The sequence below is a fragment of the Macrobrachium nipponense genome, chromosome 6 (assembly GCF_015104395.2).
Source record: "Macrobrachium nipponense isolate FS-2020 chromosome 6, ASM1510439v2, whole genome shotgun sequence".
Lineage (NCBI taxonomy): Eukaryota > Metazoa > Arthropoda > Malacostraca > Decapoda > Palaemonidae > Macrobrachium > Macrobrachium nipponense.
The window spans coordinates 67,122,879-67,135,787 of record NC_061108.1 but is presented as its reverse complement, the minus strand read 5'-3'; the positions used below and the strand labels follow the sequence as shown (position 1 = coordinate 67,135,787).

The 12,909-nt window shown below is 37.2% G+C and overlaps 1 protein-coding gene across 1 annotated transcript; it reads left to right on the top strand.

Moving 5' to 3' along the window:
- The first annotated feature begins 8,909 nt into the window (after nt 1-8,909).
- LOC135216546 (zinc finger BED domain-containing protein 5-like) lies at nt 8,910-9,359 on the top strand. Its single transcript, XM_064251921.1, has one exon. The coding sequence runs from the start codon at nt 8,910-8,912 to the stop codon at nt 9,357-9,359; it is 450 nt and encodes a 149-aa protein (XP_064107991.1).
- Nucleotides 9,360-12,909: the final 3,550 nt, after the last annotated feature.

Genomic DNA, 12,909 nt, shown 5'->3' with positions numbered 1-12,909 from the left:
AGATACATTCGACTCTGAGTATTTATGATCATTTATATATATATGATACATGATACTTTATATATATAGGATACATGACCGAGGTTTATACTACCACACATTTAACTAGCGTTCGAACAACTTTTCATCCATTACACAGTTCTAGACAACCACCTATAGCCAAATGAAAGGGCCAATTTCACAGGGTTAAAACAAAGGGAAAATTTGCCTGAGCGGGTCCAACGTTCTATTTTGCGCTCATACTTATTCTCTGCATCCTAAGCTACACGATGAATAAAATCACCCCCAGCACGAGTCCTTCGCCAGCAAAGTAGAGTTGAATATCCTTGCGGGTCGTAATTGTCGGAAGTATGTCCCTTTTGTAGTCGATTTCCGACAGCCGCAGGAGCATTCCGCATTAAAACGAGATTAACGACGGGATACGGTGTCGGTCGAAGAAGTCCAAGAAATTCCTTTCACATTGTAGGCGGTTGTTACTTGACTGTAGTCGTCCGCTGCGACGAACGATTTTTTGAAGTTGCGATGTGAAACTCTCGTACTGCAGGATACTGTAACCAGGTTCCATTAATCAGCCTGCAAGTGAAATCATACTTGTAACAGGGCAAAGGTAAATTCAGACAACATCCAAATACGATGGGGGAGAAAAGCCATTTAGATCCGACTTAACCCACTTGAATTCGCTGATATTTGTGGTAATTCAAAAAGAGTCAGCCATACAAACTTTTTTATCCATGGCGTTAACAATGATTGGAACCTATCCAGGTCTATGAGGACTGTAAAAATATCCATAATTATAAAAATAAACAGATATCAATACGAATCCCAAAGAATATTCGATATTACTGGTAGTAAGTTACTAGACAAAGAAGTGGAAAACGGAGCTATTTGTAAGATTGCCAGGCAACATAAGAGTCAAAGAGAATATTAATCATGATTCTGTATTTCTCTATGCTAACTGAAATTAAGTTGTGATAAAAATCTTGATCCTATGTGCCCTAACAAAAGTTTCATATTCAATTTTCTTGCGCGCATCCACTGAAGTTAATTTTTAAAACTTTATTTATAGGCAGGCGATGCAACGAAAGAACCCACTATGTAACTAATTTCTATATACACTTTGTTTTTGTTTTTTTTTTTTGTTTTTTTCAAGAAAATGTGACATTTTCCCATGAATGTGATTTACTTGGATTGCAATAAGCTAATGTTGCAAGTAAATATTTCATATCCAAAACTTGATCATTCTAAATGTCCGTTTACCCATGTCATAAGCTGAATTATTGACTCTAATTGTCTATGAGGGTTCAGAAAAAAAAAATTAATTTATTTTGTTGTTATTTAGAAATTCTATTTGCTTCATTTTGTTTATTCATTTTAAAACGATTGCAAGTCCTTAACTAAAATTGCATTGCACACACGGATAAGAATAGGTTATGTGGTATGTCATGTGAAGTTCATGAGCTAAGCATTCCTTTCTCCAGTCAATCTGCTTCGCAAGCAGAGACGACACACAGATGAAGCCTGTGTAAGCAGATTATTGAGGTTAAAAGGAACAAATGCTGATACGAGGCAATGATGACGTCGTCACTTGCAGGAGATTGCTCTCAGCCAGCTAAGAGTTACGTTACTTGCTGTAATAAATACGACTTTAGTATAAATTTTTGTTTTGTAATACTCGACCCACACGAGAAGAATGTCTGAAAAAAAAAACAGTACCAAAATTGAACAATATATTAGTTTCATGTTGGAAATCTGCATAATTGTAATTATGTTATATTAAATATTCCTTATTCAAACTAATGAAAAAGGTTTCCATACAAATTCTATATATATTATTAGCCCTGTATAAGATTCATATAGGATTATTCCATAGATATACATTTTCACTTCTAGAATTCCTGACTTTAAAATCTCTTTTATTTTATTTTATTTATCTATTTATTATTATTATTATTTTTTTTTTCATTGACTACGAATATAAATTACCGGGACAGACAATATGTCAGTAGGTTTTGATATGTGTTTGAACTTTTAGCTTATTTGTCATTACTAAAGCGTTAAGTTAGAGTTCAAATCTTTACGCATATATATTTGGATATTTAAATTAACCTATGGTTACGTTTTGCTTATTGATTTTATCGTGATTCCTTTTTTATTATAATTTGTAACCCTTCCGACTTCTTACGGAGTGTATTATATAGACTCCACTTGTATCCCTATTTATTTTTTTTTTTTTTTTTATATTTATTTATTTATATATATTTTTTTATATATATTTGATAAATTAATGGTTGGCTTGAATATGTGGAAAAGTGTTCTAGCGGCGTACCGTATAAGGCTACTTGCGGCATCAATTCTATAGATACAAGATATAAATGAATAAAGGTATTTAAAACCGCGAGAACCGCTATAATCCAGTTTCGGATCCAATATCACGAGTTGTAACTCGTAAGACATTGACACTTCCTATTTAATTAATCCGTTATTTGGCTAACAAACCGATTGACCTCGTGGGATGATAGAAAATATATTATTGGTTTTCTTAATGGAAAGGAATTCACACGAGTTAAGGAGATTATTATTGATTTACACCACCCGAGTCAGATTATCATGTGTTGAATTCCATGTTTACTGATTTAGCACTCATAAATATTCCTAACGCACTCAATTGCGGTGTTTGTTTTTAGTGCTATTAATTCTATATAACGTGTCAAGGAACTATTAACACTAAGAAGTGTTCATTCCCTCTGTCAGACTCGTATTCTGTTAATAATTCTACGTATATTCTTTTTCAAGGATTGATTTGGCACAGGATAAGCCCTTAACTGACAAGGTGGTTTCTTAGTGTGTCCCTTGTTTTCATGACACGTGTTACAATCAGTTATGTGCTTTTTATATTTGTAAGCATTGTAGGCCAGTAAAATAGTGATTTGGCTTTTTGTGACATAGTAGGGAACCCTGGATGACGGAATGCAACCAGTTTATGACGATTAGTATGAAAGAGATTATTACTACTACCTGGTCGTTAGTCATCTGCTGTGTTCTTCGGGTTTTCCTCGTCACAGACCTACATATAATATTACATTTGATTACATTATTCTGATACACATACTTTAAATATACTTTTGCTTTAGGGTTTCTGCTCGAAGTGTTTATTGTTTTTTGCTTAGCCGCTGACCCTGTTTCCGTTCGAAGTGTTTATTGTTTGGTGTTTATTGCTGCTGACTCTGTTTCCGTTCGAAGTGTTTATTGTTTGGGTTAGGTCTGTTGACTCTTGCTTTGTTCAGTTTGTAACAGTTCTGCGCTCCAACCCAGATATTCAATGCACGCGATCTCTTGGGTAAGGAATTTTCTTGTTTTAGATACGGTTTTAAAAATTTTAACAATAGGCACGGATGTTTCTATATCTTGTTCAGTCCAATTAATGGTTTCTTTGCAGTATGGTGCGGGATTGCGGGATAATGCGTCAGCTATGATAATTGCTTTCCCAGGTAGATATCTTATCTTGGCTCCAAAGACCTGAATGATCATTTGTCACCGAGTTCCCTTTGGACTTTGATTAAAGCCTTTGAAAAACTCGGTAAAGGACTCATGTTCAGTAAGGACTTTATCAGGATAGCCATAGATTATGAACTTAAAATGTACTAGTGAGTTAAAGATACCTAGCCCTTCCTTGCCTATTACTGCATATTTACTTTCAGAGGGCTTTAGTTTACGTGAATAAAAAGCTATAGGAAAGAACTGTTTATCATATTACTGAAGAAGTACCCCTCTTACCCCTTGGTCTGAGGCGTCTGTTGCAATAAAAAAAAATTCCTTATTTAAATCAGGGTTTTTAAGTTAGGTGAGCTGCATTATTCCGCTTTTAAGATATCGAACGCCTGTTTGATGCTTTTTAAGACCATAATAAATCTACGCTCTTTCTTCGTAAGATCTGTTAAAGGAGCTGTCATGATTGAAGAGTTACATATTTACATACGATTGTAATACCCACTACAGCGCAAAAGTGCTGTATCCCCCTTTTACGTTAATAGGTACCGGAAAGTTATGAATAGCCGACACCTTACCATGGACTACTTTAAGACCTTGACTAGACACATAAAACCTAGATAAACATGTTCGGTTTTTAAAAACTCACATTTAGATACTTTACTCTGAGATTATTTGTCTTTGTCTCTGTAGCACTAGCTCTAGTTTATGTGAATGTACTTCTGAGGTATTTAGAAAAGATTATAAGACCAACCATATAAGCATGTAGGTTATCCCCTAAAAGTCTCCAAACACTATATTGTAATTGGGGCGCAACGTAAGCCAGAGGCATACGTAAAAATTGATAATGTCCCCTGAGTGTGCTGAAAACGGTGTATGAGGACAATCACTTAGGTAATGGTATCTGGTAAAAGCTTTTAAGTAAGTCCAAGCTGATGAAAAATAATTTATTCTGGCGTTTGAGGGAAAAATTATATGGGCTATTTGATTTCCTAATGACACCTATTACTAACATTTTTCAACTTCGTCATTTATCTCTATTTTGAAATTTCATTGAGAGTCTATACGAAGGTACGTATATAGCTTTATGTTTGTCCTTAGACCGTATTTTGTTTTCAATGACATCCGTTTTTCTCCCAGAGATCACTCGCTAGTGGAGAAACTTCCTGGTATTCAGATAAAAGATAAAAAAAAATTTCTGCTTAATCACCTCTGCTTGAATGACTTTACGGATATTACTTTAGATAGAGTATAAGGGAGATTCGTCTACGACTGATTGGGCGTGATTAAAGATTAGCAACAATAAAAAATGCGATATTTATAACTTCTGTATCCACGATATGTATACGTTTGTGGATCACTAGATTTAACTTGTTGCTGCTAGTCAACCGTGTCTAGGGCTTTGTTCGCGGAAATCGTTATATTTCAGAGTGTCGTGAAGGATTAAAATTTCATTTCCCAGCAAACTCTTTTTACACACACTAAGACATTCGAGGGTGCATGCTTCTCGAGATTTTGCGTGCAAAACTGCGACTGTGGTTGCGGGAGAATTCTGTTGGGTCATTTGAACAATGTTACGATTTATGAGACAAATGTATAGTTCCTCTATATAAGTTATTATTTAACTGTCTCTTTTTTGTTCAAACTGATTTTAATATGTTTGAAGGTTTATAGGATTTTCCTTTGATAAACACGCCTTATTTTGCAGTATGTAAGATAATATTTTGTATACCCCTAGATGGATCTTACAATTACACTAGATACAGATCAATGTTTTTTATAACTATCGAGGTATCTGTAAGCGCTCGCTTATCCGGACTTCTCATTAGGGAAGTTTGAACAACAGACGGTGAGTCCGTAAATACAGCATATTTCGTGTACTAAAGAAATAAAACAAGATATTCTCATTTTTACGGCGCGTACAGTTGGGCTTAATCCACCAGTATTTATAATAACTTAATGTATTAAAATTACGAAAACCTGCTCTGATTACTTGATACGGTCGTGTGATTCATAGGAAAAATCCTTTTTAATTCAAAAAGGTATTGGCATAAAAATAAAAGGTATGGCATAATTGATCCAACATCACTTTTCCCCACTCTGCTAGAGTCGCTTATTGTGTGGAATTTGCTATGCTTTTTTGAACACTTCGGCAGCTTTGACTGACCTTGACCGCTTGACTAGGTGACACAGTAACCGAGTTTGCTTGTTTGATTCTGAAAGGGCTACTGTTTCTATTTCTTTTGTAATAATTAGGATCCTTCTCTTTGTTACCATCGGCAACGTATTGTGTGTTTTTAGCATTATGTTGCTGGTTACGTATAAAGCAATGAATGACGAACTATTAGGAACTGAGCGATTACTATTAAGACAAGTTATCTCTACTGCATTCAATATTAACTGTTTGTACTTCATTCTTTGCTAAAATTTGAAATAGTGAGGGATCCTGGTCAGCGCATTTAGCCTAATGAAAGTTTTTTATAGACATGTTATTCCTTGCAACCCAGCCATATTTTTAAAGTTAAGTTGAGTCATTGAGGTTCGATAATTTATATAACTCAAAAAACTCAAGGCTAAAACTGCGATCGGGACTTGCAAAGGAGCATTTATTGTTATGACCCGCCCGAAATAGTGTTGCCTCTAATTTATCTAGATTTGTACGGTGTTCCACTTGTTTTTGTGTGTTTTCTAATCCACCTACGGTGCTTACGACCCTATCCATGCATCTGTATAAATACGGACGTCCACTGCGTAAACGCATATTCACTGTTTAATAATGATTTGTTACGTAAGGGATTTAATAATCAACCCAAAATGATAAAATTAACATAGTATATGATTATGATATTTCAGTAGAACTTCTGGAAACAGACACTCAAAGATAAAAAACTCGCAGTAGCGAAATCTCAATGATGTAGATAATTTCTGTAAAAAAAGTAAGATTAAGAATGTCTCGTAACTTCAGCCACAGGAATAACGAAATTCGACCTGCAAAGGAAACACTCAAAGTTACTCCAAATGAATAAAAAAATGTACTTAGCTTGCTTTTGTCGGAAGTCACGGTGTTCCGATAACGACACACGGCCTTGGTCCTCCTTCTCTATTTAGCGGATGACCTGGTTTGGCTTCAGTTTCCCCTGTGCGCGTTGTTTCGATGATTTGAGCCCTTGAAAGATCCGATGCTGCAGACGCGTTCGGTTTGTTTCTTGAAGTGCCGGAAACGCTCACTAACGATGTTTTCTTGAATGATTCTAATGAGAGACGAAGCTTGCGTTGCCGTAGGAAAAGGACACGTCGGTTTTGTTTCTTGAAGTTATTCACTAAACGACGTGATACTAACGTTGCTTGAAGAATCTCTTGCTTTTCGTCGTCGGTGAAGAGTTCCTTGTTTGTTTTCTGAAGTCGCTCACTAAACGATGAATAATAAGTTTTAGCTTGAAGAATCTGTTGCTTTTGTCGTCGTTGAAGAGTTCTTGTTTTCTGAAGTCGCTCACTAAACGATGATAATAAGTTGCTTGAAGAATCTCTTGTTTTCGTCGTCGTTGACTTCTGATGCGATACATGTTCCTTATTCTGGTTTTTCTTCGGAGAAGTTGTAGAGTTCTTCTGGTCCACTGCCACCACTTTTAGGGCTGTGCCTTGTATGATAAGGCGCCCTATGAGGTAATGTTAGACTTGCGATAATCTTACGCTAAGTCGGTTGGTATTGCACTTCCATCTTCAATGGAGTGTCTTGGGGTTTGTAGATCACTTACGAAGTCGGGATTATCTTCTTGTTTATGACGACGATGTGTTAAACTCATGATGATTCGGTGAGGAGGTTCTTGTAGAAAACACGAAGTATAAAAATATATATATTCTTCTGAAGTTTTACATGGTGAAGATCAGGTATGATTGTACAAGTCTTCTAATAACGATAGCTTGATCGCTTCTGCCAATGATGATGGCTAATTCTATTCTCTCTACATGATAAAGCTTAGGTAAAGAGATACAGGTCTTCTAATGACGATAGCTAACTCTATTCTGCTTTACTACCATCTCGGTTACCAGTCATAAAGGAACAGACAGTAGTTCGAACATATGAACATACATACAAATGACATAGTTACATACGAACACGCAATCAAATGAGACACGCTACAGATCACGTAGGCCGTTTGAATTATAGGTCGCGGTAGTTGTCTCAAGCAGGGAGCTTGGATTAAATGTTTTCAAAACAAATGAATGAACACAGGTGACGGCATGTTATCTTAGCCTGCATACTTTATGGTATACGTCATCTTAGCGTCTCTAGTCTGATCACATTCCTGCAAGCAATCTGGTTGACCTCTTTAGTTTTAGTCTTTTATATATATGGACTAACATTCCCCATATTTTTATTATGTAAACACTTATATATAATATATATATTATATATCTATATATATATATATATATATATATATATATATATATATTATATATATATAATATATTATATATATATATATATATATATATATATATATATACTATATATATATATATCATATATATATATATTAGATATATATAAATATATATATATATATATATATATATATATATATATATATATATATATATATAATATATATATATATATATAGTATATATATATGAACAGTCCAATTCAACTGGGTAAGAATCCATGAGAAATAAATGAGAGAAATGTTCCACTTACAGAAGTGCAGTTGCGGAGTCTTCTGATCTCTCAATGCTCAAGTAACGAGGTGATTCATTCCTTCTCTTCGCTGACGTCTCCTGAGTTCGGGTGTATCGGATTTGTCGTCCTTGAATTCATGTTTATTTATTAAATGTTCCTGTAACGTTTGTCTCTCTGAAGGCTGATTTATCCCTTTGGAACCCCCTTGGTTTTATAGTCTATTGACTGCCCATAATGGGTTTCAGCAGAAAATCTAAGGATAGGAAGAAAACAAGTAAAAAATGCGCTGAAGTGTCTTCAGCGCAATCGCCGATGGCCTGTTCTATAGCGCTGCCAGACGTACAGTTATGGCTAATTGTAACCTTGAATTAAATCAAACCTACTGTGGCTAGAGGGCTGCAATTTCGTATGTTTGATGTTTGGAGGTTGGATGATTAACATGAAAATTTGCAACCCTCTTGTAGTTTGCAAGGTCTGAGGACAGACCGAAAAAGTGCAGACAGACAGACAAAACCTTAACAATAGTTTTCTTTCACAGAAAACTAAAAAGGAGATTAGACACTAGAAACGCAATATGCTATTGAGATACAGCTTTCACCTCTAGTCAGAAGGCTTTTCTATTCCCATTTATATCTTATATAAATTTTATATCCCGTTTAATACCGATTACTTTTAATCCCTACCTACGTTTTTCAACTGCATTCATTGCTTTAGTCCAGTGGTTTTCAACCTGTGGGCCATGACACTATTGCTATCCAAGGGCAATGTCCTGAACAGCGTGTTTGAACTTAGAGAAGAGCTAAAGATGTTTTTGGATATGCAAGATAAGGAGCCTATTTTTCTCAGTGATCCACTTTGGGAACCACGTTTAGCTTATTTAGCTGACATATTTGGCCAACTTAACAAACTTAATCTAAAGCTTCAGGGTAAGGACACAACAATAATTCACTTCGTTGACACATTGCGTGCTTTTATTGCCAAGATGAACTGGTCTAGGAAAGTTAGCTCTGGCAATTTTGCTATGTTTGATAAGCCTTGTGAGGAGGCTGAAGGAAGAGAAGAAGAAACAGAATCTTGCCTCCAAATTGAAATAATCAGTCACCTTCATAATTTGTGCCAAGAATTTTCCAGGTACTTTCCTGATCTTGAAGAAATAGAGCTCTCATTTGTGAGAAACCCTTTTAATTAAGAACCAGATATTATTTCTGAGTCTGACCAAGATGAATTTCTAGAAATGAAATTTTATTCAAGTATCAAGGATTTTTTTTTTAAAGAACATTCTATACCGGAATTCTGGTCACTAGCAACTGTATCATATCCTGGGAAGCTTGGGTTAAAAGCCCTTTTACCTTTTGCTTCTACTTACCTGTGTGAATCCGTGTTTTCTGCCTTATTACAAATAAAAAAAAAAATAAATAAACAAGAAATCGCTTGGAGGTGGCGCATGATATGAGATGTGCATTATATACAACTGTCCCACAAATTGATAAACTTATAGTTAAAAAGCAAGCACAACCATCACACTAGCTACCAAATCTATGCAGTATTTTATATGTACAATTATTTTCATTTCTATAATCGTTGTACAGGTGTAAATTTATTTTTGATTACAATACAAGTAGACAAATTTTATTTACTATAAATGCGCCAGTGCTTAACTTCATAAGTAAAAAAAGTGGAATTTAGGTTTTATTTCAATGTCCAAAATTTATTTAGAATACGGTAAAATGCAGGCCAGTGCTTATTTGCATAATTGAAAAAGTATTTTGAGTTATAATTACAATACATAAAATTTAATTACGCAAATACTGGAAAGTGTTTAATTTCATAAATGAATACATGTCCTTTGAGTTTTGATTACAACATATATGAGTTATTAACAGTGAATAAAGGCCAACATTTTCTTCCAGTAATGAAAATATAAACTAATGAAGTGCTCTAAAGAAATAGTTCTTTAAATGATAATGTAAAACTAATGAAAATGTTCTAAAAAACTTTAATAAAATTCTAATAGTATTTTTTACACAATTTTGAAGGGCATTGGGACACGAGTACTTAGGAATGCCAAAAATGGGCCATGGGCACTTTTACGATTTACGTCTGCTTAGGCCTTCAATTATTATTAGCAAACGTATATCCTAATTTATATAGTTAAGTTCAGGGAAGTGGGAGGTCGCCAGCCGGTATACAGACACTGAATACCGGCAATAATGTATTTAATTCTATTTACAATTAAAGAAGGCACAACAGATAGGATTGTAGGACATGAAATTTCTTTTGGTTAACCGTGGTTAACCGCTGGAGCTTGAAGCTGCAAGGGGCTTGTTATGGAGTGGAATGTGTACGATATCCGGTTCGTAACCAGATTACGTGGAAGTTCAGCAAAGGTACTCTCGTCCCTGAAAGGGAAATTTACGACAATTAAAGACTAGTTAATATGCACAGATACGCTAATCCACTTAGCCATTTCTTACACTGCACTATTTGACTTATACAGATTATTTCTACTAATGGACGTAGCAATAAGTCTTACAGGAATTACACACGGTCACCGCTCTATTGATTAACGGTTAGCACTTAGACATTATGGAGAGAGAGGCTAAGCTCAGGTGAGGGGAGATGGTCTTGGGCAAGGCCCACCACGAGGGCACACCGGAGGGCAGGAGAGGGAGAGGAAACAAAGGATCGGTGGATAGGATTTCTTTCTGTACGGATAGGAGGGAAGGATGTTATCATGGGGAAGGAGGAAGGATAGGTTAGGGTACGAGGTTCTCATACAACAGACACCTACCTTTTAAGGGAGAGACAGTTGCCTCTCAGAAGGGGTGGACAGAGGCCAGCACGTCCACCTCTTAAGGCTATCAATCGGTGAAGACCGGCCACCCACGCCTCCGCTCCTCTCGCTCACCCCTCGAAGTTTTTTGGGGGGGGGGGGTTTCTTCCTTGGAGGGTCTTCTACTGGTCAGCGGCCTTTTGTCCCTTTTGTTTTAGGCCTAGACTTGCATTACGATTCCCCATTTGGGGGTGGCCAACTTGGCGCTGTCGTCTTGCGGTGGCGTCTGAAAGTAAGAGACCTCGGGGAGGAGACGGTTCTAGGTAGGTGGGTAGGTGGTGAGACTCCGGGTAGGGGCAACCCTGCTGCATTCGTTCAAATTCCCGGGGCAGGTTCTCTCGAATGGGAGGCTATAATGGCGGATAGAGCACCACGATTGACAGCCCCCCATTTTAGCAGAGATTTTGTCCTTAAACGGGTCAAGAACTCTGCAGGCAAGGTCTGGAGCCATTTGACTCAGTGCCCCAACACCTAGTGAGCCTCACCACAAATTTGAACTAATTGCTAAGCTGCCTCTAGGGTCAAAATCTCTTAAATAAATTGCTGAGGTTAACCTTAAGTGCCAATTAAAGTAAGCAAGTGGGCTACAAGGCAGTAACTTGACAAAATGACATGTATTACTAGTTTAACTCAACAGTGACCTAGCGCAGCGACATGCATGAAACAATTTTCATTGAGTTCATATGGAACATAAGCAAAGGAACAAATAATGGCATGAAGCTAACTAGCAAAACAAAGCAAATGTCATAAAAAAAAATATTAAAATAAGAGGACAAAATAAAACAAATAAATAAATAAAGAAAAATGGGGCCAAGATGGCTCCTCAGTTTGTGAAGCTGGGGAAACCACCAAGGCCCAATACAACATCCAAAATGACAGAGGTAAATACATGAACAAACAAAATGGGGCCAAGGTGTCTCCTCAGTTCGTGAAGCTGGGGAGGCCACCAAGGCTCAATACAACATTCATACAACCTACAGTCTAAGTTCTATATATACATGGCATTGTGCATCGGGCACTAATGCCGAGAGAGCACATCAGCCATCTTATTGTCTGTGCCCTTGATGTGCTCAACCTTCCAGTTGTAGTCCTGGAGGTCCATACACCACCTCATGAGCCTCTTATTCTTATTACGGAACTGAGTGAGGTAGATTAAAGGATTATGGTCCGTCAGGATTGTCAGTGGGAACTTATGGTCAGCATGGTAGGATTCAAAATGTTTAAGGGCTAAGACCATGCCAAGTAGCTCCTTCTCGATCGTACTATACCTCGTCTGAGCTGGGTTCAATTTCTTTGAGAAATAGGAGACAGGGTGACGCACCTGGTTTTCCTCCTGGAGGAGGACCGCACCCACCCCTACATCCCTGGCGTCTACTGCTATTGAGAAAGGCTGAGAGTAATCAGGTGTGCGGAGCACCGGGCGACTCATGAGGACCCTCTTCAGATGGTCGTAGGCCTCCCGACACTCCTCTGTACAGCGGAACTGGTTATCTCCCTTGAATAGGTCAGTGATGGGAGCAGCTACTTGGGAGAAGTTTGGCACAAATCTCCTGAAGTACTGCACCATCCCCAGGAACCGTTGGGCTTCCTTCTTAGTTTTTGGATAGGGCATGTTCTGTATAGCGAGAATGTTGGCATCCTTTGACATTATTTTGCCCCCTCCTACCTGGTGGCCCAGGTATGTGATCTCAGACACTCCCAAAGTACACTTCTTCAGGTTGATGACCAAATTGGCTTTATGGAGTGAGCTCAGCACCTTCTTTAGGGTCTGGAGGTGTTTGTCCCATGTTCTGGAGTAGATGACAATGTCGTCTAGGTAGACCACACAATTAGGAATCCCTGCTAGCACCTTGTTCGTGAGTTTCTGGAAACAGCTAGGTGCGTTCCGTAGACCAAAAGGCATCAC